The sequence below is a fragment of the Bos indicus x Bos taurus genome, chromosome 18 (genome assembly GCF_003369695.1).
Source record: "Bos indicus x Bos taurus breed Angus x Brahman F1 hybrid chromosome 18, Bos_hybrid_MaternalHap_v2.0, whole genome shotgun sequence".
Lineage (NCBI taxonomy): Eukaryota > Metazoa > Chordata > Mammalia > Artiodactyla > Bovidae > Bos > Bos indicus x Bos taurus.
The window spans coordinates 53,938,467-53,963,339 of record NC_040093.1 but is presented as its reverse complement, the minus strand read 5'-3'; the positions used below and the strand labels follow the sequence as shown (position 1 = coordinate 53,963,339).

The following is a 24,873-nucleotide window of genomic DNA, read 5'->3' as shown; positions in this document are numbered from 1 at the left end:
AGGTGATCTTCGGTGAAGGAAGGCTTTGTGGGTCTCCTTCCTTGGCACCACCTCTAGTGCATAGCAGTTGCTCAATAAATGCTCATTAAATAAGAACAGAACTAAGCAGATAAGGTTAGTAATTGTTCAGGTGCTTAGTTGCTCAGTCATGTCCGACTCTTTGCCACCCCATGGACTGTAGCCTGCCAGGCTCCCCTGACAACGGGGGTTCTCCAGCCAAGAAGACTGAAGTGGGTTGCCATGCCCTCCTCCAGGAGATCTTCCCAACCCAGAGATCGAACCCAGATCTCCCGCATTGCAGGCGAGTCTTTACTAGGGAAGCCCAGCAATTGTTCCTAGCAGCGAGGAATTACCACACTGAAAATACGGGGTTTCGGGAGCAGCTTTGATGCAAGCCTGTGCACTGTGAACAATTCCTGTCATGTATATAGTGACACCTACTGCCAATAATATAGGCTGGGACCCTTCCACCAACTTCTCTATATTTATCACTCTTTTTAAGTGCAGTGTTCAGCTGAAATTTGATCACACGTCATTGTGCAGTGAACAGCATTTATAGGTAAGTAAGCCTGGGTAGGCTTAAGGGACACATTTGTGAAAAGATGTGAGTATAAACACACATACAGGGTGTTGTAAGAACTTCTAAGGTCCTAGGTGCTCTGAGTTCTGGACACTCAACCCACATCATAACAAACATATTAGAATACTCCCACATTAAATAGTGTTAATGGAGAAGGAAACGGCAACCCACTCCAGTGTTCTTGCCTGGAGAATCCTATGGACGGAGAAGCCTGGTAGGCTGCAGTCCATGGGGTCGCACAGAGTCAGACATGACTGAAGCAACTTAGCAGCAGTAAATAGTGTTAAACAATTGAAGCTTTAAAATAGTTTTCACTGGAAATTGTTTGGCAATGGGGAACTTATTTATGATTGCTATGACTTCCTGGGAATCATGGAGTTAGGAAATTCTTACACGTGGTTTTCAAATAATAATGACATGTTTATCAACAGATAAATTATGAAGTTGACATGTTATATTTCGGGAATCTTTCTTTGAACATTTATTCACTTCAAATTTGCAGTGTATTTTTTTTTTCTTGCATTTTGGGGCTAATAAAATTTCTTTTTCAGTCCCAAATCTTTTCATAGGTTCTTGAAAAGCCTCATGAATAAAATAGCCCAGTGAACACTGCTGCTTGTGTATCACTGGTCAATGTGGTGCAAAAGTCAATGAAAAGCTCATTTTCTCTATTCTAAGGCTACCCCAGGACAGAACACTGAAAAATACCTCTTTTTTCATTTTGTTTCCAGAACTTTCTTATTTCGGTCCCCCCCCCACCCCCCCACCCCGCCCCCCGCCATATTTACAAGTGCTAGCTGACACGCAGGAGACATGCAAGGGACCCTTCTCGACCGATCTTTTCTGGGGAAAAGAACTTATGATGAAAACTTTTCCCTAATCGGACATTGTAGCATTAACAGATAGACACTGCCGCTTTTACTTCCGATGTTCAGAGGCAGTGGTTTCAGACATGCCTTCAGCTGGCTTTTTTTTTTTTTTTTCCTTTTCTGACACCTCCAGTGAATTGCAAGTGACTGGTTCTCTAGGACCGGATCTGTAAGTCGCTGGTTCTTTCCTCAACCACATCTCAGGTGGACGGTCATGACTGTCTGGACACCTTCCGAGGGGCTTCGTCAGGATGGGGGCGATCCTCCCACGCAGCCCCAGGCGCTCTGGCCACACTGGCTGAGATAACCCGGCCAGGGTGGGGGCTCTGGGGGGCCCACTGGCCGTCTGCAGCACTGACCTCTGTACCCCCGCCACCCCAGCCTTGACCTGCGCTATCTGATCTCCATTTCGGCCTCGACCTGGCCGTTTGACACCCTCCCTCCATCCCCCCACAGTCCTAACCTCCGCCATCTGCCTTCCCGCTTCTGTCCTAACTGGCTTGACTTCCGCCATCTGGTACCCACCACCCGCCCTGACCTTGACCTGGGCCGGCGGACGCCCCCGCGGCCCTCGGGAATTTCTGCGGACGCTGCCGGGACCCCCGGAGCGAACCGCGGAAGACGACAGGACCAGGGGCCGCCGACGCCTCCGCGCAAAGTGATTTCTCGGAAAGCCGAGCGCTTCGAAGAAGGCGGGCCCGGCGCGCCGCGCCCCGGGGGCGGCCCGTCCCGCCCTCCAGCGCCCGTTGGCCGTCGCGGCCGTCGCTCCGCACGCCGGGCCCGCCCCCGGCCTTAAATCTGCGCGGGCGCCACGGGCAGAAGCGCATCTTCGGAGCTCAGCGGCGAACGTGGGAACGCGGGCGGCGGCGGCAGCCCGTGGCGCAGGTGGGCTGCGTGCAGGGGCACCCGGGGCGCGGACGGGGTCGGCGCGGCTGGCGGACTCCGGGCTGGGGTGCGGCCCGCGGAGCAGGTGGGCTGCCTGCTGGGGGCCCGGGGCGCGGACGGGGCTGGTGGGCTCCGGGCTGGGGGTGCGGCCGGCGGCCGTGGGGCGCGGGCGGGCGGCGGGCACGGGGGCCGTGGGTCGGGAGCGGGGCCCGGGGCATCGACGGCAGCGGGCGGCCGGGAGGCGCGGGAGAGCAGCCGGCGGCGCAAGTGGGTGGCGGGCGCGGGGCGCGGACGGCGGCCGGGGAGGCCAGAGGTCTGGAGCATGGCCGGCGGCGCAGGTGGATGGCGGGCACGGGGCGCGGACGGCACCTGGCGGCGAGGCGGCGCCCGTGCTCTCGCGGCCTGTTTCCTCCCGAATACAAACTGACCGTCCAGGTGCGGCTGCTTCCATTGATTGGCCGGTGCTTTAAAATAACCCCATTTTTCTTAAAATTTGGTTTTATTTGGAAAACTTCAGAATGGCGCATACAGAGAGGGGGAATATTGACCCATTATCGTAAGACTTGCTCCTTTTCCCGCTCAAATCCTGCTCTTGAAACAGGGCTGGAGTTCTGACAGTGAAACTGCCCCCCGCCCCGAGCAGCCGCGCGAGTGGGGTTAGAGTGTGAAGCGGGGCGTACAGGAGTTTTTAAATTCTGATTGATGACACTTAAGATGTCTGAGTGCGGCTGGAGGTCTTTTGCTTCCATCGTATTCCAGTCGTTCCTAGCAAGAAAGTCTGCTAAGGGGTCACAGCTGAGAGAGCTCTGTAGTGTAACTTGAGCTGCAGGGCAAAGGGCAGGCTCTCTAAGGTGAGGTGTGCTCCTTGCTCAGAGCGTGAATGGAAGCTAGAAACGGAATTTTCCAGAGTTTTCAGCTACCCCCCACCTCCCAAATTTATGAGGGATGTAACACTTTTTTTTGAAACCCAAATTAGGAGCCAGCCTTTTTGGAGACAGTTCTTTTGGATTTTGTCAGGTTCCCACCTGAACTGGAGGAGCGTAGGCATTTCAGTCAGAGAAGGCAGTGGCACCCCACTCCAGTACAGGCATTTCAGTGGGCTTTCCCGGTGGCTCAGATGGTAAAGAATCTGCCTGCAGTGCTGGAGATCTGCAGTGTTCGATCCCTGGGTGGGGAAGATCCCATGGACAAGGTATGGTAAGCCACTCCAGTTTTCTCGCCTGGAGAATCTCATGGACAGAGGAGCCTGGTGGGCAACAGTCCATGGGGTCACAAAGAGTAGGACACGACTGAGTGACTACACCCGCCCGCACACAGGCATTTCAGCAAGATTGGGGCTAGAAGGAGAAATGGCTTTCATGGTTTTGGTCTTCCTGGCATCCAGGGCCAAAGACCAGGCGCCCTGAGAGGCGTGGGGAAGGCAAGTGTTCTGCACCTGTCCCACCTCCAGACCCTTTCTGGAGTCCACGTGGGGTGGGCCCAGAGCAGCCTTTTATCACCTCCCGCTTGGGAAGCCTGGCCTCTGGCTGATTTGCAGAGATGCAGATTAGCTTCAGATAGGACTTGGCCCGTAAAGAGAATTATTACCTAAAAATCAAGGAAGAGGAAGTCATCAACATGTGACTGCGCCTATAAATGTTTCCCGGCTCGGCATTTGGTGGAATTAATTGGTTCGTATTCAGTAAGTTGTTATGGATCACACTGTAAGAGGCTTTGAATGCAGGGCTCTAATCTGGGGGCGGGGGTGGGGTATGTCAGTGACGATTGAGATGAGCTGTCCATGTGCTGAGGTTCTCACTTGTAACCGTGGTTTTTTGCCTCCAGGTGAGTGAAACCAGACCCTGCTGGGGTGTCTGGGGGCCTGGGCCTCAGTTTTTCCTCCTTTGAAGGAAGGGGAGCTGGATTAGATGATTTCTAGAGTATTTGATGTTCTATGACTCACTCTTCCTCTCAATGCCATTCTCTTTACTTTCTTTTTTCTTTTTCTTCTAAATCACCACGAGTTTGTTCTTAACAGTTTTGGGGGTTATGGATCCATTAGAAATCCTGATGGGAAGGTGTTGCTCCACTTTCTAGAAAAATGCCTGCACAAACAAAAGCTTTGCGTTTTATTTCAGGAGACTCCTGGAGCATGGACTCCAGTTTATGAACTTTGTACTAAGGAAGTGAGCAAAATGCTGCCAAGCGGGACCATCTCATTTAATCGAGAGATTAGCGAGTTAAGACAGACCCCTGCCTTCTCTCATGTTTGGGCCCCTCTCGCCCTTCACCCAGCTCCTTCCTGGGGTTAGGGGAGCTGTTCCGTCTCTCTTCTGGGAAAACTCTGGGAAACCTCTGCCTGGCTAGGTTATTTTCTGGGGTGCGTGGTGGTGGCCTTTTTTTTCTCCCACCAGGTGTCCCTCCCAAGTCTCTCCCTTTTTGCTTACAAGTGCGAGGGGCTGTACTCAAATTCTGGGACTTTGAGATCCATTGTCTCTGCAGATGAGGAGAGCTTCAGAGAGAGAGATGGCCAAGTGGCTTTCCTGAGGTCTAGTTAGAGAAGAGCCTTCTCTGGGGTCTAGAGTTTCAGAATTGAAGTCCGCTTCCCACGTCGCTCGCTTCACTCCTGTAAATCCACAAGCAGGAAGCTGGAGTTACTGGATGAAAAGGTTTCAGGTGGTGCTCACGGGCCTGAACCCCCTCCTGCCTGGGACCCAGTCTCCAACCGCAGAGCCACCTGCAGGGTGGCTGGAGTGTCCAAAACACACGTTTCTTGCTTTATGGGCCGGAGTGGCTCTGGATGTGACCATGTTCTTAGGGACAGTATGTCTTGTCACTGCTGATTGTTTCAAACTGTTTGGCCCGAAGAGGTCACATTTTAATCGGAAGAATTGAAATGCTGGGCTTTTTTTTTTTTTTTTGGGTGGGCGTCTGTCCAACAGCCTGGGGGATTTCCAGCCTGTTCTTGTAACTGTGGGCTGTGAGTCTGCACAACAGGGCTGCGCTCTCTCTGTGCCATCAAGAAGCTGCCCACTCTGCAGGAATCTTCCTCCCCCGCCACGTCTCTGGGCACCCTGATTGCGAGGCTCCGGTTGGTCATGACTTCCAGGAAAGAAAGTTGGGACAGTAATACAACATGTCCTGTTCAGTGACACTCTTCTAAGGTCCAGGTGCTGTGTGGGCTGCTGTCCACGGGTCCTCTGAGTCCCCACCACAGTGACGCCAGGTGCCTGAGGTTACCCTCGTGTATCAGCATTGGTGACGATCCAGGGTCACCCAGCTGACAGGTGGTGGGACTCAAATGGGACCCCAGCCCTGTCCCATTCCCAGAGCAGCTGTGAAGGGCATTCTAGATGGGACAGACAGCCTTGTGGACTTCTCCTCTTTCTCCAAGAGCACAAACATCACATTTGCTCACATACGATGTTCCAGCCGAACATTAAGTAATAGAATTGGCTCTCAGAATGATGGACTGCTCATTGAGGGAGCCTGAAAAGGTGAAAGTGATTTCCCCCACTGTGTGCTAAAAATGGAGTGATGAGTGATGCCCTCAGGTGCAGCTGTTTGCATGAAACAGAGCAGGGTGAGAGCTGGGGTGAGCGTAGCCAATGCTTTGCTTGGGCCCACATCTGGCCAGGGCGCGGCTGCAGACTTCCCAGGGAGCTTTCGGTTTCCGCTGGGGTCGGAGGTCCTGGAGGCAGGTGCATTGTCTTCTCATCGCACGTGGCCCGAGTTCCTGGATCCCTGGGTTTCCCCGAGCCCCACCTGTGTTGAGATCCTCTGACTTTCCTGTTAGCAGCTCCTGGCTGTTGAGTACCTGGAGCGCTGCGAATAATGAGACTGTGTTTGTAAGTTTCACAGGATGTGTTTTCTCTTCCCAAGGATGTGTGACCGGAACGGCGGCCGACGGCTGCGGCAGTGGCTGATTGAGCAGATCGACAGCACCATGTACCCGGGGCTGATCTGGGAGAACGACGAGAAGACCATGTTCCGGATCCCCTGGAAACACGCCGGCAAGCAGGACTACAACCAGGAAGTGGACGCCTCTATCTTCAAGGTAGAGACCCGGCCCCCAGGGGCCCTGCAGAGCTGTCGAGCGATTGATGTCTCTTCTTCCCTTGAAAATGAATCGAGTTTTTTTTTTTTTTTTTGAGATATTTATTTGGCTGCATCAGGTCTTAGTTGCGGCAGGAAAGGTCTTTGATCGTGGCACACCGACTCTGGTCATGGCCTGCAGACTTACTTGCCCCTGCAGCAGGCTAGGTCTTAGTTCCCCGACCAGGGATCGAACCCACGTCCCTCTAATTGCAAGGCAGATTCTCAACCATTGGACCACAAAGGAAGTCCCGCTCCAGTTTCTTAAAACAAATATTGAGTGCTGAACATGTCTCAGAAAAAACACAGTAGTAGGTGCCTTCACGTCTGTCGTATGATTTAACCACTTACAAGGTCAGTTCTCTATAGCTGGCACTTTCCTATAAGAAACCAAGGGCACTTTCTTCTGCTCTGCCATTGCCTTTGCATGGTGATTTAGTCACTAAAGTCCTGTCTGACTCTTGCGACCCCATGGACTGTAGCCCACCAGGCTTCTCCGTCCATGAGATTTCCCAGGCAGGAATGCTGGAGTGGGTTGCTGTTCCTCGCTCCAGGGGCTTCCTGACCTGGGGATTGAACCTGGCTCTCCTGAACTGCAGGCGGGTTCTCTACTGATTGAGCCACCAGGGAAACTTGCATGAGGATTAGCAGACTCATAGGGAACATACTTCTTTCAGACTAAGACCTTTCCCCCGTGGTCTGCCACCTAAATTCCACTTACAGTTCTAGGAAAGGTTTAATTCTTCATTGTTTCATAGTTTTTACTTCTGCTTGGCAGTGGAGGGTCAGCTTAGATGAGAGACGCCATCTGTCATGACTTCCGGGGCAGGTCATGTGGCTGTCCTGAACCTGCAGCAAATGTCTAAAAATAGCCCACTTCCCTTGAGAATCGTCTGTTCGCCTGAGCCTGGAGCGACCTGCTGGTCAGTTCCATGGTGCGAGTCGTGACGGCAGCACCACGCTGAGCCTTCGTCCAGCTCCAGGCGTGGCTCACGTGCTGTCTCCCCTCACATACTCCTGTGCACTTGGTGCTGTTCCCGTCCTTGCTCTGTGGAGGCTCCACGAGGAGTGACTTGTCCAAGGCTTCCCCGCTCCTAGGTGATGGAGCCAGCATTTGAATCCAGACTCCCAGCCCCCGGCCGTATCTGTCACTAGATCCAGGCAGAGGAGCTGGGAGCTGGGGCTGCCCAGCTCTGTAGCCCAGCCAGGTTGTCAGAGTCACCCATGGGCTTCTCTGAGGCTCCAGAAGTGCGGCCTCCATTCTCCCCCAACCCCAGGAGATTTGGAGCCCAGGCCAAGGTGCGCCCAGGCCTCCCTGTGTGCAAACAGACTTATAGCTGATCCAACTCGAAGTCCAGGTTACAGACTGCTGCCATGTGTGATTGTGGACATTTGGGGCAGTCTGGGAGGGGAGGGTGAGTGAGTGTAGAGGAGCGGGGAGGGCCAGAGCCAGACCCTCATGGGCGTGAGCGACGGGAGCAAGGGCCTGTAGGGCCCCAGGGCAGCCCTGGACTCTTGCCGGGAATGAGTGTCCCAACACAACCAAAATAAGAGATCATGCCTCAGGCCCAGAGCAGAGCACCAGTGGTCATCGCGGGCTCAGGAGGCATTTCAGTCCTTCACGGCTCCGCTTGGTGTCTGCGGGGGGTGCTGTGCGTCTTAGCGGTTCTCTTCCAGGTCAGAGCTCTTTGGTGGTCTGATGCCAGTTGCTGGTCTCTCCAAGAAAAGTGGGCTCATGTGGGCATTCTGTGCTACCTTCAGGGCCCCTTGCGGTTTGGACCTCTGGTGGTTCTTCCCTGGGGACCCAGGTTGGGAGCCTGGGCACTGCTCCTGCCTCCAGTCTTCTTGGTCGTGTTGTGGGTGCTTTTCTCAGAGAAGGTTTTGGCTTTGGTGTCACAGTGAACATCCTTGGGAATGGCTCTGTCTGAATTTTAATACTGCCCGCTGTCCCTGATCCAGCCAGTCCAGTGGGAGTTCTGAATCACAGATGGCTACGAGCCAGGGCTTTGGCACTGTGGGCACCTGGGGCCAGTTGCTTGTGTGGGTCTGTCTTGTGCACCTAAGGGTGTCAGCAGCACCCTGGCCTTCGCCGGCCAGATGCCAGTGGCATCCCCACCCCACCATGACAGCCAGGCAGTTCCCTGGCATTGCCAGGTGCCCCCCCAGCGGGCACACTCTCCCTCTCCATTGAGAACCCCTCTAGGAGCTGACCAAGACCAGGACAAGCAGGTTGAAGTGAAGGCGTGGGGCGCTGAGGGCACAGTTGCTGGCTGACCATCAGTCAGACCACCTCGGGAGGCCATTGGGGCTGGGACCAGCGGCTGCACGGTCCGGCTTGTGGCTTCTTGCAGGGATGCAGGCCTCTGCCTTCCCCCTGCTCCCTGCGTGAGCTCTGCTCCGGGGGGTAATGAAATCGAGCCCCAGATTTATACGTCTTATGCAATGCTCTTCATGGCCGTTTCAACAGCGTTGAGAAAAATGTGTAAGATTCCCAATGTTTCCGTTGATTACGCAGTCGCTCAGTGTGGCAATCTGAGATGAGTCTACAATCTCGGCAGGAATGGGGGCGGGAGGGAGCCGGGTGCCCACCCAGAGTTGGGCGGCCCCCTGGAGGGTGATAGCCCAGGCTGGTGGGTGCAAGATGGTGGAGGGACCTGTCTGGCCTGTCCCCGACTTGTGTTCAGTTCATCCTCTGAGGGGCCTTCTCTGCCAGGTCCACGAGCAGAACTTTGCTGTTGGAAGATGCCAATAGTCAGGCCTTGAGCCATCCTGGGAGTTTTCTGCTTAAGTAGAGAACCCTTTGTTTCAAACATTTATTATGAGTTAAGAGAAAAAATGAGCCTGCATTCTGGCCTTAGTCACAGGTCATAAGAAGCCACTTATACCAAAGGATCCCTCATTGTCTCCAGGTGTCGTTCTGAGGTCAGCCTCGTGGTGTGGACCAGAGACAGGAGAGTGAACGACATCAGCTCATTTTCCAGCATCCCTGACTGTACCGATGAGGCCCTGGTGGCAGGTCATACTTATTTTTAAGAAAGTATTTTTGCCTCCTTTTCATAAAGGTGGGGGAAGATCTGGTTAACTGGGGGTTGTTGTTGTTGAGTCGCTCAGTCACGTCTGAGTCTTTGCGACCCCGTGGACTGCAGCACGCTAGGCTTCCATGTCTTTTACCATCTCCTGGAGTTTGCTCAAATTCTCATGTCCAGAACTGAGGATTGTGATTCACTAATTCTTCTGCCATTGACCAGGCTTTGTGACAGGCCTGAATAAGTTAGAACCTATGTAGTGGCAGGTGTTTCAAATTCAGTAGGCCTTCGAGAAAAAAAAAAAATCTCATTTGATTTTTAAAGCACGAGATGAGACGAGACAATGACGTTGTTTTTCTTTTAAATCTTACTGAAGTGTAGTTGATTCAGTGTTCTGTCACTTTCTACTGTACAGCAGAGTGACTAAGTTATACGTGTATATACATTCTTCTTCATATTCTCTCCCGTTAAGGCTTATCTCAGGTGTTGAGTAGAGTTCCCTGTGCTCTACGGGAGGACCTCGTTGTTCATCCATCCTGTCTGTTGTAGTTCGCGTCTGCTTAGCCCAGCCTCCCAGTCACCCGCTCCGTCTGGTCCCCCTTGGCACCCACACGTCTGTTCTCTGAGACACTGTGTTAAACTGGGGGGACTGGTGGTGCTGGGTTTAGCGCTGGCTGCCGATGAGCACAGAGCAGCACAGGGAGGAGGCCTCGGCTCCGCAGACCTCAGTTCTGAGCTGATGCGTGGCTGTTGTTGTCGGGCCTCAGGTCACTGTTCTGTCTCGTGTCCTGAGAGGTCACCCAGCTGAGGTGGGTGGCATTTTCCAGGCAGAGAGGGCTCAGGACAGGCTGGCACCTGATGCCAGCCCAGTGCTTGTCCTGGCTCGGGGGCCCCTGCTTTGCTCCGTGGGTGTCCTGGATTTCCCATGGGGGTGAGCGCCCACTGCAGCGCCCTGTGGGCTCTGCTGCTATCCTGATATGGCCCCCAAATCCACACTCTTCCAGCCCCATTTGTGATGTGGATTAACCAGCTCAGTGGTTCTCAAATGAGGCCGTCTGTGAGGCATGATGTTATTTCCCTGGGGGACACTCAGCAGTATGTGGAGACGTTTGGGTGTCGCAGCGGGGAGCAGGGCTGCTCCTGTCATGGAGGAGGCCGGGGTGCTGTGGGATGTCCCCACAAGCCCAGGACACCCCACCGTGAAGAGTGACCAGTGTCAGGGGTGCCAGGTGGAGAAACTCAGATGTGGCATAGTATGAATTTGAAGTTACTGTTCAGCATGTACAGAGTTTACTCTTCAATTTCCATGAAAAAAAAAATCAGTGCATTGTGATGCAGTTAATAAACTAAAAGGATTGGAAACCGTTTACTTTCACAGAGGCTTCTAGAGGGGAGTCCTATGTCTCTGAGAGGAGGGAGGGACTGCTCACGCTCTCTAGTAGGATGCGGGGTGCTCCTTCGGTCTCTCCCCCTGGGGCAGGGCTGCAGACCCCGCCCTCAGGGCATCAGCAGGGAGACAGTGCAGGCCTGACCACCAGGGAAAAATCTAAGACTGTTTTAAATGAGGATGTGACTCAGGGGTGTTAAGGGGTTTCCAGAAGTGTGGCCTCCTAGCAGCCTAAGTCAGAATCCCTGGGACGCTGGCTAAAGGTGCAGGTTCCCAGAGGTAACCCACACAGCCAGGGAGACTCTGGGGGGCAGGCCCCGGAATCCTCATCGGAACAAGTTTCCCCGGGTACTGGGTGTGCATTGAAGTCGGAAACACCTGCTGCTTGCTGGCTTGAAATTCCTTGGAAGTCAGAATAGCTGGTTTCCAGACCAGATCACCTTGGGAGAGCGAGCTCTCAGGATTGCATTTCTCCTGAGTCGGGGCTGAGAGTCCTCCTCGATCTGTCCCTTCAGGCGGGAAGGATGTCTGATTTTCCTGACGCCAAGTGTTAGTTTGACCTGACAGTAGTGAGCTCCCAGTCAGTGTGTCTGTATTCCAATTTTGAGATCTGAAAACTTGCTCATCCACGTTATTATTATTATTATTATTATTTTAATACTGCTCCAGTTTACATTTTGACTTAAAGTTTCCAGCTTCGACTTTCTGGTCTCAGTTGAGATTCTGAGGTTTGGAGAGGTCAGAAGACAGAGCTGTGAAGAAACCCACAGAGAGGGAAAACACTTCTTTGCATCTTAAACAGTACCCTGGGGAGTGGAAGGGGAGAGAGGGGGCAGGGAGGTTTAGACCGAAGGCCAAAATGCAGAACCACATTTCTGTCACAAGTAGCAGGGCACATTCAGACTTTTTGCAGATGTTCCCTTTTCAGGCTGAGTTTGAGCTCCAGGGTGATTTGAAAAAGCAACTAAATTCTTTTTTGTTTTGAACATTCTAGTGGAACTCCAGGCAACTGCAGCTTTCTCTGTGTGCCCTTAACCTTGGGTTCCTTGGGTCCGGGAGAGGGTATGCGGGAGGCAGAGCCATGCTGCGTGTGCGTGTGTGTGTGTCTGTCTCTCCTCACTTCTGTGCAGGAGGCAGAGCCATGTTGTATGTGCGTGCGTGTGTGTGTGTGTCTGTCTCCTCACTTCTGTGCAGGAGGCAGAGCCACGCTGCGTGCGTGTGTGTCTCCTCACTTCTGTGCGGGAGCAGAGCCATGCTGCGTGTGCGTGCGTGTGTGTGTCTCCTCACTTCTGTGCGGGAGGCAGAGCCACGCTGCATGTGTGTGTGCATGTGTGTGTGTGTGTCTTCTCACTTCTGTCAAAGCGAGTGGTCCGACGGGGGTCTCTGATCCCTGAAATTCCTCAGCTGAGCGTGACTGGCTCAGGAGGACTTCCGGGGGGGTAGGCAGAGCAGGTCCTGCCTGTGGTCCTGGGTGTGCCGTCCCGGGGCCAGCTGCATGTTTCATGTGTTTCTTGTCTTCCTTCAGGCCTGGGCCGTTTTTAAAGGGAAGTTTAAGGAAGGGGACAAGGCTGAGCCAGCCACGTGGAAGACGAGGCTACGCTGCGCTTTGAACAAGAGCCCAGATTTTGAGGAAGTGACAGACCGGTCCCAGCTGGACATTTCTGAGCCGTATAAAGTTTACCGCATCGTCCCCGAGGAGGAGCAGAAATGTAAGTGTGCTTTCTTTATGGGCACTCGGCCCAGTAGAGACCGCCTGGGTCTGGGATCCGAGTGGCCGCCCACGGGGTCCAGCTAAACAAATAGCTCTCTCTCTTGTGTCAGAAGAGGCCAAGGTCTCTTTCCGCTGACCTCACCCACCATCTGCCGACTGATGGGGCAGCCTCATGGTGGGTGAGAGGCGGTGGGGAGATGGGGCGGCTGCTGGTGAGGGGCCCGCTGACCATAGGACCAGGAGCATGTGCTGGGGCCTCCCTGGGGCCCAGCAACCAGCCTGGATGGGAGCTAGGCTCCCCCGATGGTGTGGATGAGGGATCCCTTCTGTTTCCCAGCAGCCCACAGAGTGGGCTAGGAGAGAGGAAGGTGGACAGAGAAGGGACGGCTGATAGGTGATTCACTCCAGCAAGGTTCTGGAGTGAATTTGCATGTGGCACACTGCTGGCTTCAGGGCTGGAGACTGGATAGGCTTCTAGATGCTGGGTCCTGATGGCCAATTGGGAACTGCAGGATGTGATAATTCCCACAGTCTCCTCCCGCTGTAAATCCCCAGGAAAGCAACTTTGAGGCGATTACAGCAGAATAACCGAAGCCACCTCAGAACATGGTCCTGCTTCCCACGCACTGCTCTGGGCAGACATCACTAATCCATCTGGTGTGGCTGTCTGGTCTGGCCTCAGTCGTTTTCACGGTGCTGTGCTCTGTGGCCGCTCCAGGTCAGAGCTGGCCCAGCGGGATGAAGCCTCATTACCATCCTGGGTTTAAAATCTTCTAATCCTGGTTCTCTTAGCCTCTGACGTTGCAGTTAGTCTTGGCACAGCATCCTTTTGTCCTTAGCCACTTAACTTAGTCGTCTAGTCATGCCAGCTGGGAAGAAGTTGAACCTTCAAACTGCCTAGGGCTGGGCAGAAATTCAGAATTTTTGACGGAGCTCTTAGCACTGCAGGGAGGTTGAAAATGATGTTGACATGTAGTTTTTGCAAAGTTAAAAATTGGGACTGTCACAAACACCGGGTTGAGCAAAAAGTTCTTTTGGGTTTCCCCGCAAGATCCTATGGAAAAGCCCAAACGAACTTTTTGGCCAACCCAGTATGTGGTGAGCCTGGGTCAGAGAGGTGCTGAGCCAGTTAACAAGGGTGCCTGCGTGGTCAGAAGTCTTGCGGGACAACACGTGTTGCTGTGGCCCACAGTCAGTGGCAGGAGGCTGAGCCGAAACTGCCTATCCTGCCGGGCCATGGTTGGGGGTGATCTCTTCTGCTGATCATTTGTAGCTTAGTTGTCTGTAAATTAATACCCAGCTCTACAGTCTGAACCCTCATCGATAATCAGCAGTAAGTCAGACAGACTGACCTTCCCCTGGGGGATCTGCTGGCCTCCCCTCAGGGGGACGTCTCTCAGTGAAGACTGGGAGGCTCTCTTCCCAGTTTACTTATCAGTTTTGTATCATTTCTCATCAGCACGGAGCAAACTGTGACTTGAAGGAATAGGGAAGTTTCTCTAATCTCCCGCCCCCAGGGTCAGCCAGGCTCGACCAGGCAGGTGACCCTGGTGTGTTTATAGCCCAGAGTGCAGCCAGCGTCACCTGCAGGGTGGATGTTACAGAAACAGGGTTCTCAGGGGCCAGGGAGCCATGCATTTGCATAATGTCCAGGTGGGCGCACTCTCCTGGCTGCCCTGGGGGTGCCCCACCTGCCCCCTGCTTCCCCCGTCAGCAGCTTCCAAGTGAATTCCCAAATCTGTCAAAATGGAATCCAAAAAGTTCAGCCCGGGTGAAGCGGTGGGTTGATTCTCCAGATGACGAGGAGTGATGAAATCCAGCAAACCAGTGTTTGTTGGTCATAATACGTTGGACAGGTATAACGAGGCGAGTTTCTGGCCCAGGAAGCAGCCTGGTGATAGAGGGAGAAAATAGCCCGGTCCAGAGTGGTTGTCATGGGAACACTGGTGCGCCTGTGGACGGTCCCTGCTGCGGTCGGGTTCCAGCCTGGGCACCCTTGAGCCTGTGGTGCTCAGCGTGTGTGCACACAGATGCACATGTGTATATTTGGAAAGGCCAGAAAGGGATTTCCTGCCCATTGACTTCAAAAAAAGACTCCAGCCTGCACACACATTTGCCAGGAAATCTTTGCGTGTTTTCAGATGCCCAAGCTTATAACTGTAAGCCCTGCTGGGTGTGGAGCAAAGTGGATATGAGCTCACTTTAGATCTTGGCAGACAGAAGGAAGAGACCCAAGCCCTGCCTCGGCCCTTGGGGCGCTGGGCACAGCAGCGGCCAGCTGCTCCTCGACCCTGCTGGTTAGATGACTGGTGCAGCATGGGAAGACGCACGCGCGGCCTTTCCCAAACCAGAGAAGACACACGCTGACTTCTGTTTCCTTCAACCTAGCCTTAGAAAACCGCCGCCTGTGGCCTTGGTGGTGGCTGTGACGCCTCGGTGCCCTCTGTCACGCGCTTGTCCGTTTTTCCCTAGGCAAATTAGGTGTGGCGGCCCCGGGCTGTGTGAGCGAGGCTGTGGAGATGGAGTGTGGGCGATCTGAGATCGATGAGCTGATCAAGGAGGTGAGCGGGGCGGCGTGTCCAGGGCGTCGAGGGGAGAGCGGTGCCTCGGGCTGGCACGCCTGCCAGGATGGGACAGGAGGGCCTGGCCTCGCCCACTTGCCAGCGCCTGCAGCTCGCATTCCGTCCCTTGTCCCGAGGGCTGGCGCCCAGCTGCCTCTGCATCCACCGAGTTCCCCTCAGCCCTAGACTTGTCAGGTTTTGAACATTTTGGATGGCACCATGTATCACCTGGCCTTTTTTAGGCAGGCTGCAGTGGGAAAAAACCCATAAATTTCCCTTGCTGCTGGGGGCTGGGTTCATGACACGGATTACCCACCAGCCCTCAGGCGGCTTGGTGCCTGTCCTGTGGGTGCTGCTCCTAGTCCTCAAGGAGCTGGAGAGCCGTCTAACCAGGCTTATTAGAATCGTATGTAAGCTCACAATTCACAGGCTGTAAGGAAAGGCTTCCCAGGGTCTCCTTAGGCAAAACACATGGTTTTGAATACTGATTATAGCTACCTTAGCTCCTTAGCTCTCTTTCTGTGGCCATCGCGAGGCTGACACTGCCTAGCTAAAGTAATCCCACGCAGCTTTTGTAGAAGGTGGTGTAGGTGCTCTAGCAGTTCTCAGAACCCGCAGGGCAGTGACAGAACCTTCTGGAGAAGCTTGAAGGTAGAGGATGCAGGTAGCTGAGTGCAGCCTCCTCTGGGCTGCCCTCCTCCCTGGAGGTGACAGCCATTACGTCTCTGGGGGCGGCTGGAGTGTGGCAGACCGCCTAGCATCGCTGCGGGCTCCCCAAGGGCGTCAGGGCAGCCGGGTGACTGGGCTTATGGGTGCTTCAGCGGGCAGTTCCCTGTAAAAGGCCAGAGAACAGGTGAGGGCCCCGCAGAGGCTAGTGGTTCGGTCACGTGCTGTGATCGCTCAGCCTGGTGGGTTTATCGTCTTGGGTCTCCCCTTCCTCTCGTGTGATGGAGGTGATGGTATGGGTCTAGTTAAGACTGGAAGCCCAGTGATGGCCTCACTCTCCTCTTGCAGCCTCCCGGGGATGACTACATGGGGATGGTGAAGAGGAGCCCCTCACCGCCCGAGGCCTGCCGGAGCCAGCTCCTCCCGGACTGGTGGGTGCAGCAGCCCAGCGCAGGTGAGGGCGGGAGCCCCGCACCGTGGGGCGGACGTGCCCTGACGGCCATCAGTCTTCATGCCTTGCTGCTGGGGGCGGTCGGGCAGCAGGGCAGCCCTGATTCCTGTTTTCCTGAGGGTGACCGCGCCCAGTGAACTGTGGTGGCTTCCGACCCCACAGGCAGAGCCCGGCCATGGCTAGGCCCCGCTTGCCACTGTCCCCTGAAGGCAATGTGTCCTTCGTGTTGGAGGTGGCGCTCCCCACTGGGGTCCTGGCGAGAGTGGGCGGAGGGGCAGGAGGCCACGGGGGCTGTAGATCTGTCAGGTCAGCCTCTGTGACACTGAGGCCTTGGAGTCGGGGATGACCCAGCGTGTCTGAGACGGAGGGAGCACAGAGCCTGGATTTGAAGCCTGTGCCGGAGGCTGCGTGCCTGCCTCGAGCCCCCTTTTACTGGATATAAAGTGGAGACACCAGGACCCACTCCCAGGGTCGTGAGGATGGACTGAGGTCTCCGCCCTCTCATTAGCTCCTGATGCCCCGTCCTGCTCCTTGAAACGACCCTCCTCGCCCGGGAACTGGCTGCTCTGCTTCCTCCCTCACCTTTCTGTCCCCTGTCCCCTGTGGTAGACCAGGAGGTGACCGCTGGCCCAGTGGCCTCAGAGGTGGCCAGACTTCAGGGCCTGGTGTTGCCCTGAGTCCCTGAGCCGCAGCAACACACATGGGGATCTCTCGAGCCCCAGGTTCCCTTCCGAGATCAAGCTGGGGTGGGGGCCACAGTCCAGAGGTGGTTTCAGGAGCAGAGCCCCCCGGGTGGGAAGGAAGTGTGGCCCCACAGTGTCACCGGTCCACAGTCCCACAGGACAGAGGAAGTCTCCTCCACGCCGGTCAGGTTGAGGTCCGGTTTTCTGAAACATGGTCGCTGTGCTGGAGGGGAGAACACAGCACGGTGGAGGCCTATGGCAGGGCCTGGGGAGCGCGCGGGGCCTTTAGCGAAATCTGGAGGAACACGGGGCTGCCTCTGACGCTGCTTTCTTTCTTCAGCAGGCCTGCCACTGGTGCCGGGGTACAGCGCCTATGACGCCCACCACTCAGGTAGTGGGGCTCGGGGGCTCAGGGCAGGGTGGGGTCTTGGGGGGGATGGGGCAGCATGTTCTTTGAAGACAGAGCTCTCAGGATCAGTGGGTGCCCCGAGGGTTGTGAATGAGCGCGATCTGGTGTTGGAGGTGGGGAGCCCGGCTCCTCCTCCTCACTGCTGGGGAGTGAGCGACCGGCCTCTCAGGGCCTGTTCTTGGGTTGGACCCACAGACGGAGCCACAGAGCTCCCAACAGGTGAGATCCTGCAGGAGGATGGGTGTGGGGACTCGGTGAGCCCAGGTGGACTGAGCGAAGCGTCGGCGCCTCGGGCTCCTCCTCCATGAAGTAGGAACAGCCGTGACAGCCCCCCCAGCGGCGCCTTGAGGGCTGGTGTGGCGTTACTGCAGCTTGCTGGCCCCTGTCGCTGATGTCAGTCTGCTTTGCTGACATCCCGTCCCCACGCCTGAGCTTACGACGATGACTCTGGTAGTGGCGGTGGCGGACGTCACTGCACGCGTTTCCAGCTGGGCGCTGGATCCACGCCGCTCATCACTGTGCCACCTCCAGGCAGGTGCCGCTGCTGCTGCCCTGGCACAGGCTCGGAGGCCCCGGGCCCCATGTGCTCCCGTCCCCGCAGCAGAGGTGCTTGTGCCGCTTTCTGGTGGTCTCGTTTTGCTGGGGGCGCGGACTGTGGCCTCTTGGCTTCACACTCGGGCTCAGCAGTGGCATCTTCAGGGCGGAGGAAGGCGCTGTCTTCCCCAGCAGCTACCCGGCTCTGTGAGAAGCGAGCAGCCTGGCTCATCCAGACGGACCACGGGATATCAGGGCTGTGGGTTTTGGGCTTCCCGGTGTAGCAGAGGGAACAGGGCTCGGTGGGCCATGTCTCGACCATGGCCCTCACCAGACGGGTACTGGGGGGAGGTGGAGCTGGGTCTCCCCAGGCAGGAGGATAGGGGAAACTACCCCGGCCTTAGAGCTCATCGCCGTTGCCAGCAGCCTGTGAGCTGGGGGTGGTCAGGACTCAGCTTCACAGGAGGAACTAGGCTTAGAGGTTCAGTACTCTGCCAGGGGTCCCACAGCCAGGGAAGCAGGGTTCAGGGTTCAGACCTGGGCATCTGTGCCCACCAGAGGCAGCGTCTAGGGTAGCCTGCTAACTGGTGCTTTCTGGGCCAGGGAGTCACAGGCACAGGGCTGGGGGCCTGGGGGCGAGAAGACAGCCTGGGGAGGAAGAGCCCTGGGTGGTGCCGGAGCCGTCCAGCAGGTGGGGAGACCCACGGCCGTGGCCCAGTGAGGAAAGTCGACCGCTGCTCCTGCGGAGGTGGTGGACTTCGGTCCCTCTGCTCGGTTCACACACACGCCCCGCTGGGTAAACAGGTCGTCAAGGGTCCCCTGTCCTCAGCCCTGAAGGGAGGAGGCAGCGAGCGAGGCGGGAGGGCGCAGTGGGGAGCGGGGGCCCCCGCCTCTGGGCGGCCCTGTAGACACAGACACAGCTGGGCTCACCTCCCCCACATTTTCTAGAGACTCGGCATCTGGGTTTCTGTGTGAAACCTTCCATACAAAATGTGGGCAGCGCATGCGTGTTCAGGGCCCCTGCCGCCAGCGGTCCACATGTGCCTGGGTGCTGGTGTGCGCTGTGTCCATGCGGTGGCCGGGGTCGCGGGCGACATCTGGAGCAGACTGCGCCGTGGACGTGGGGCGGTCTGCCGGGGAGGGCTGGGGCCAGGTCCCCACCTAGAAGCTGTGTGATCAGGGTTAGCCCATCACCTTGTGCACGCGACCCCCGCCTGGAGGCTGGTGTGATGGCCTCGTCCTCGGGTGGGTGCAAGGACTCGGTGAGCGAGGCCGGGGCACGGCACCTGGTGCAGCTGAGAGTGGGGCTGTGACGGGATTCGGCTCTCAGCTCCGTGTCATCCCAGTCCATGGAGCCACTGCTGACACGGTGCTTACTCGTGCCAGACAGACACACTCCCATGGCCCTCAGCCACCTGGCGGGGCTGTCGTCTCCACTTTGCTGAGGGGGAGACTGAGGCACGGAGCAGGGGACTCCCTGCCCCAACCCCTGGCTGGGCCCCCGCATCAGGTGGCCGGGTCCCAGGGTCCCTGCTCCTGGTGTCTTTGCGCCGCTGCCATGGTCAGACTCTCCCCCAGCAGGGCCATCCTCCAGGAGCAGGGCAGGGTTGTGGTGGGCTCACCGGGGGCTGTGCTGAGGCGCTTCTCCTCGGGGCCCCCTCTGCAGGGCTGGGGTGGGTGCATGACCTTGCTCAGGCCCTCCTGGGCCCCCCACCCCCTTGCCCCTGCCTCTCCAGAGCACCTGTGCGGCAGACGTTCACACGGTCAGAGGCGCTGGTGTGAGATAAGGCCTCGGTGATGACAAGGCCAAGGGGCAGAGTGGTGACAGTTGAGCTGGAGTGTTCTGTTCACTTGGGACAAAGGTCGGCACTGCTCTGGAGGGGAGGGAGTGTCGGGCGTGCAGACGAGGCGTGGGGGGAGGGGATGAGATGTGGGCTGGGGACACAGGCGCAGAGCCCTGGGGGCTCAGTTTCCCGAAAGTCAAGTAAATGAGGTAGACCAGGGCACCCGAAGACCCCAACAGTGTGTGAGCCGGGACCCCGCTGAGCTCCAGCTGGGAGAAGATGGTGCCTGCAGCTGCAGCAGGCAGCCTCACCATCTGAGCAGGGGTTCCTTGTGCAGAGCCCAGCGCGAGGGTCCGCCTGGGCCTGGCAGGTGGCCGCCTGCAGGGCCACCCCCAACAGTGGGGCAGGTGGTTGGTACACCGCACACATTCGGGGACACAGTGGAGTTGGGCCATTCACGGCTGGTGTGGCTCCGCAGGCGGCCCTCGGTGGGGCTGGGGCCCCAGGCCCATCGGTAGTGTGTGTGTGGTTCTTGTAGCAGATGCTGGGTGTTACTGAGTCCTATGACAATAGAGGTCCTTCTGGGGAAGGGGTGGTCCCTAGGATCTGATGCTCTGTTCACTCCCACCGCAGAGGTGCCCCAACATTAGTCGCTTGAGGCCCCACCTTTGCCATCGGTTCTCACATCAGGGTGTTGCCTAGACTACTGTCAATGTCTTGCGTTTTCTGTCAGTCTCACTTTTACAATTTAAACTTAAGTGGAGATCATCCATCGTTGCCTGTAAAACAGAACCAGTTGTGCTTGCTCTCAGTAGGAAGGCGAGGCCACAGCAGGTTCAGGGGAGCCCAGACCCTGCGCCGTCCGCCCCCACGGCTCACGGCCTCTGTCTGGTCTGAGGGAGGTGGGCGGCATTGTTAAGACTCATCACCATCGCACTGGGGTTTTCTTCCTGAGGTGACCAGACACTGAGAGTGTGTGGAAAGTGGGATAACCTTTTCATTTATTAAATGCTGTCTCTACTCCTCCCCCCACGGTAATCTTATGTGTGGCACATTTTGGGAAACATTGCCTTAAATTGAGTACTTTTCAGACTTCTTCCCAAGAATAGGTTTGGATGAAAGGTTTGAGATTCTTAATTGGAAATTCAGGCAACCCCAAAGCGACTGTGAATTTGCCAGGAAACAGATTACATCTTTGCTTTCCCTAACCTGGAAATCACATCTAGCGTTTCCTTTCATTATGAATGTGGGCAGTGCTGTGTGTGTGTACATATGTATGTACATTTATATATATGTATATACATGGGTACACGTCGTAGTCCAACATTGCATGCTGTGGTATGTCAATGCTGTAGCAGTGCCTGTGAGGTGGAGCTGTTTTCCTAAGAAATTAACACCGCTGACCCTCAGCTGTGACTTGTAAATTACAGCAGTTGAGAGACAGAAGTGGGGTGGGGGTACCACAGTGAATATTACTACTTTGACTCACTGGCTTCCTTGGTGATGCTCGGTATTTATTCATGCTTATAAAAACGTTATTTCTAGAAGGGGTGCGTGAAGTTCCCCAGAAAGTGAGGAGGCCCCAGGTGCAGAGGGCCACCCCCTCCCACCCTTCCGGGAAGGCCGGCTCGGGACAGGTGGGCACAGCAGGGATAGTGCCCCCGCCCCGCCGCGGCCCCTGACCGTCCCCGTCTCCCCACAGCCTTCTCCCAGATGGTCATCAGCTTCTACTACGGGGGCAAGCTGGTGGGCCAGACTACCACCACGTGCCCCGAGGGCTGCCGCCTGTCGCTGGGTCAGCCTGGCCTGCTGGGTGGGAAGCTGTACGGGCCGGAGGGCCTGGAGCTGGTGCGCTTCCCACCGGCTGACACCATCCCCAGCGAGCGGCAGCGGCAGGTGACGCGGAAGCTGTTTGGGCACCTGGAGCGCGGCATCCTCCTGCACAGCAGCAGGCAGGGCGTGCTGGTCAAGCGGCTGTGCCAGGGCCGCGTGTTCTACAGCGGGAACGCCGCGCCCGCCCGCGACCGGCCCAACAAGCTGGAGCGCGACGAGGTGGTCAGGGTCTTCGACACCAGCCAGTTCTTCCGAGGTCAGTGTCCACGCGCCTCCCTCCTATCTGCGTCCAGGGCTGGCCTGCCGAGGGGCCTGGGCTGGGGTGCCCCTGCCTTTGAGCTCTGCCGGTTCTCCCCGAGCCATCCAGGCCCCTCTTTCCTGACCCCCCCATTTGGAGGGGGCACTGCTGAGGGAGAGTCACAGCACTGAGAGCCTTGCCCGCTGCTGTGGGCTGTCCCCTTGCCGGGGAGCTGGGAGGAACAGTCTCAGGCCCCACCTCCGGCCCGTGGGGTCAGAACCCACATCTTGGCAACAAGGCCCCCAGGGGCTGTGTCCACATCCTGAGACACGCTGACCTTGTGCACGCAGCGTGGGAGCGCTGCCTGGGGCTGCTTCTGCCTGTGAGGTGGGTGGTTAAGCTCCCGCTGCGGGAGCTCCCCCTGGAAGCTCAGGCCGGAGGATCACTCACTCTGGTCCTGAGGCTCTGGCCAGTCCCCAGAGCCCTGATCCTCTCTCTGTAGCAGCAGCATCTGCCGCCAGACACCTCCTAGGGGGCTTCCTAGAGAAGGGACCAGGAAGGGTGGGCGGGCGTAGGTGCAAGAGCCCTGACTCCATCTAGCCAAGGGGGTGGGTGGCCGGGCTTCACCAAACCCCCTTACCTCCCCCGACCCCCTGCCCCATCCACAGAGCTGCAGCAGTTCTACAACAGCCAGAGCCGGCTGCCCGACAGCAGAGTGGTGCTATGCTTCGGAGAGGAGTTTCCGGACACAACCCCACTGCGCTCCAAGCTCATCCTTGTCCAGGTGAGAGCAGGGTGGGCCCAGGCCACGGGGACAGGGACTCACGTGTGAGCAAGCCTGGGTGAGACCCTAAGTGGGCAAGAGGATCCTCTTCACCTCTGAACTAAATTCTCAGTTTCTAGGACTCTCAAAATCTACATGGTTTCCACTTTTAGTTTTTTTAAAAACTTGAAACCGCCTTTTCAGAAAGTCTCCCAGTTCAGTTTTCTTAAGGTCTAGGCGATAGATGAGGGTTTTGCCAGCCCTGGTGAGCTCTAGTCAGAAGTGAACCCCACGGGTGGAATTGTGGGCCCCGGCTCACCAGCCTGGGACACTGCTGGGAGGGTGTGGCGTGCTCTCTGGGGGTCCTGGAGGTTCTGGGTGACAGCTCTGGACCAGGTGCGCAGAGCGCCGCCCCCCCCCACCCCGCCAGCTTCATCTCTGACCCGTCCGCTGATGTCCCAGGTGGAGCAGCTATACGTCCGGCAGCTGGTGGAAGAAGCGGGGAAGGGCTGCGGCCCCGGATCCTTGATGCAGGCCCCCGAGGAGCCCCCACCAGACCAGGTCTTCCGGATGTTTCCAGAGATCTGTGCCTCCCACCAGAGACCTTTCTTCAGAGAAAACCAACAGATCACAGTTTAAGTCTCCAGGGCACTGCCGGCCACCCACCCCCACAGCTAGAATCTCATTATTACAATTACTGTCGGATGTGGAGGCCCCTGCCGGGGGTGGAGGGCTTCACCCTGCTCTTCGTTCAGTAAGGGCGTCCTGAGGACCCGACGGGGAACAGCGCCGTGCCCACTTCTGTCACTCAGGTAGAAGCATCGAAACTCAAGCAGATGCTCTGGAGGCTGAGCTGTGTCCTGCGGTTAGGACATTCTTTCCTGTGTTTCCCTCTGATCATCGTTAGTTGCTATGACTCTTTCAGCATTTGGGGCTACCTGATGTTTCCAGAGACCTGGCATTCAGTTTTACTAGCAGGTAGCTGTTTCCGGGAAAGAAATTCTGGAAAAGCAGAAGACCACTTTTGTTTTTATCTTTGGTTAGAGCTAGAGTTAGGATTCCATGTGCTTGATTCAGTGAAGTGTCTCCTTACCTTTAAGCATGTTGATAAGATTTAAAAACACTTGGATACCAGCCTACCTTTCATAAGTGAAAGCAGAACTCCTGGCTCTTCGGAAGAAGGCGTGTTCGTCCTAGAATTTGGTGTCAGGCACGCGTCTCCCTGCCAGGTGAGCTGGTGTCTCCATCTTCAGATGATGAAAACTTCCCTCTTGGGCCCTTGTTGCCAGGAAGCTTAGAGCTGAATTTATTTTTCATTTCTGTAATTAAATCATCCAACATACAACTCTTTCATTTTCAATGGTTTGACCTATTTTTTAAATATTTGTACTTTTCATTATCTTTTTTAAATTAATGGTCCTATTGTAAACTGTCTTGAATCTTTTTTATATAAAGTGGGCAAGATATAAACCACAAGTTCAAAAATATGTGGATAGAATAGACTTTTTGATTGTGCCTTTGATTCAGTCAACCCATTCATGGGCCAGGGGTGTGGGATGTGTGAGGGCGGCTCGGGGACATTGGATGGGATGTGTCTGCTTTTCACCATGACACTGGTCCCCTGGCCCTAGTGCTCCTTGGGGGTCAAAGATGACCCTGCTCAGCGTGGAGAGAAGGGAACCCTCCTACACTGTTGGGAACGTCCACTGGGGCAGCCACTGTGGAGAACAGTGCAGAGGTTCCTTAAAACACTAAAAACAGGGCTTTCAGCATCCTGCAGTCCTACTCCTGGGCACGTATGCAAACAAAGCTATACTTTGCAAAGATCCCCGTACCCCTGTAGTCAGCGCAATATTCACAACAGCCAAGACATGGAAGCAACCTAAGTGTCCATCAACAGATGCGTGGATAAGAAGCTGTGATGAGATATATATATATGTATGCATTTATATATGCACGCACAGTGGGACATGAGTCATAGAAAAGGAAGGAAATAAGGCCGTTTGCAGCAACACGGATAGGCCTAGAGATTACTGCACTAAGTAAAGTTAGAGAAAGATAAATACATATGATACCACTTACACTGAGATCTAAAATATGACCCAAGTGAACTTGTCACCAAAGCAGAAGGAGACTCACAGGCACACTGACGTGGCTGCCAAGGTGGCAGTGAGGAGGGAGGGATGGAGTTGGGGGTTAGCGGGCGGAAACTTTGATACAGAAGATATAAACGAGGTCCCACTGTATAACACAAACTATATTCAACATGAAGAAATATACATATAACTGAATCACTGTGTTGTATAGCAAAAATTAACAACATGCCAGTCAGATATACTTTTTAATAAAATCAAGCAAAATTTTAAGAAAATGTCCCACTGGCTAATAAGTTAAAAAAAATTCCCACTAGCTATCTATT

At 55.8% G+C, this 24,873-nt stretch overlaps 1 protein-coding gene across 3 annotated transcripts; it reads left to right on the top strand.

The window, feature by feature from the left end:
• Positions 1–2,267: 2,267 nt before the first annotated feature.
• Positions 2,268–23,941, top strand: IRF8 (interferon regulatory factor 8). 3 transcript variants are annotated; one of them, XM_027513873.1, is made up of 9 exons: positions 2,268–2,334; positions 6,196–6,370; positions 12,347–12,530; positions 15,005–15,093; positions 16,108–16,213; positions 17,237–17,284; positions 21,323–21,709; positions 22,360–22,475; positions 22,917–23,941. In XM_027513873.1, the coding sequence occupies exons 2-9, from the start codon at positions 6,197–6,199 to the stop codon at positions 23,091–23,093; spliced, it is 1,281 nt and encodes a 426-aa protein (XP_027369674.1). In that variant the 5' UTR covers positions 2,268–2,334; position 6,196; the 3' UTR covers positions 23,094–23,941. The 3 variants fall into 3 exon arrangements, with proteins under 3 accessions (XP_027369674.1, XP_027369672.1, XP_027369673.1); XM_027513871.1 differs by having other exon boundaries at positions 17,234–17,284; XM_027513872.1 differs by having other exon boundaries at positions 2,295–2,419; positions 17,234–17,284.
• The last annotated feature ends 932 nt before the right edge of the window (positions 23,942–24,873 follow it).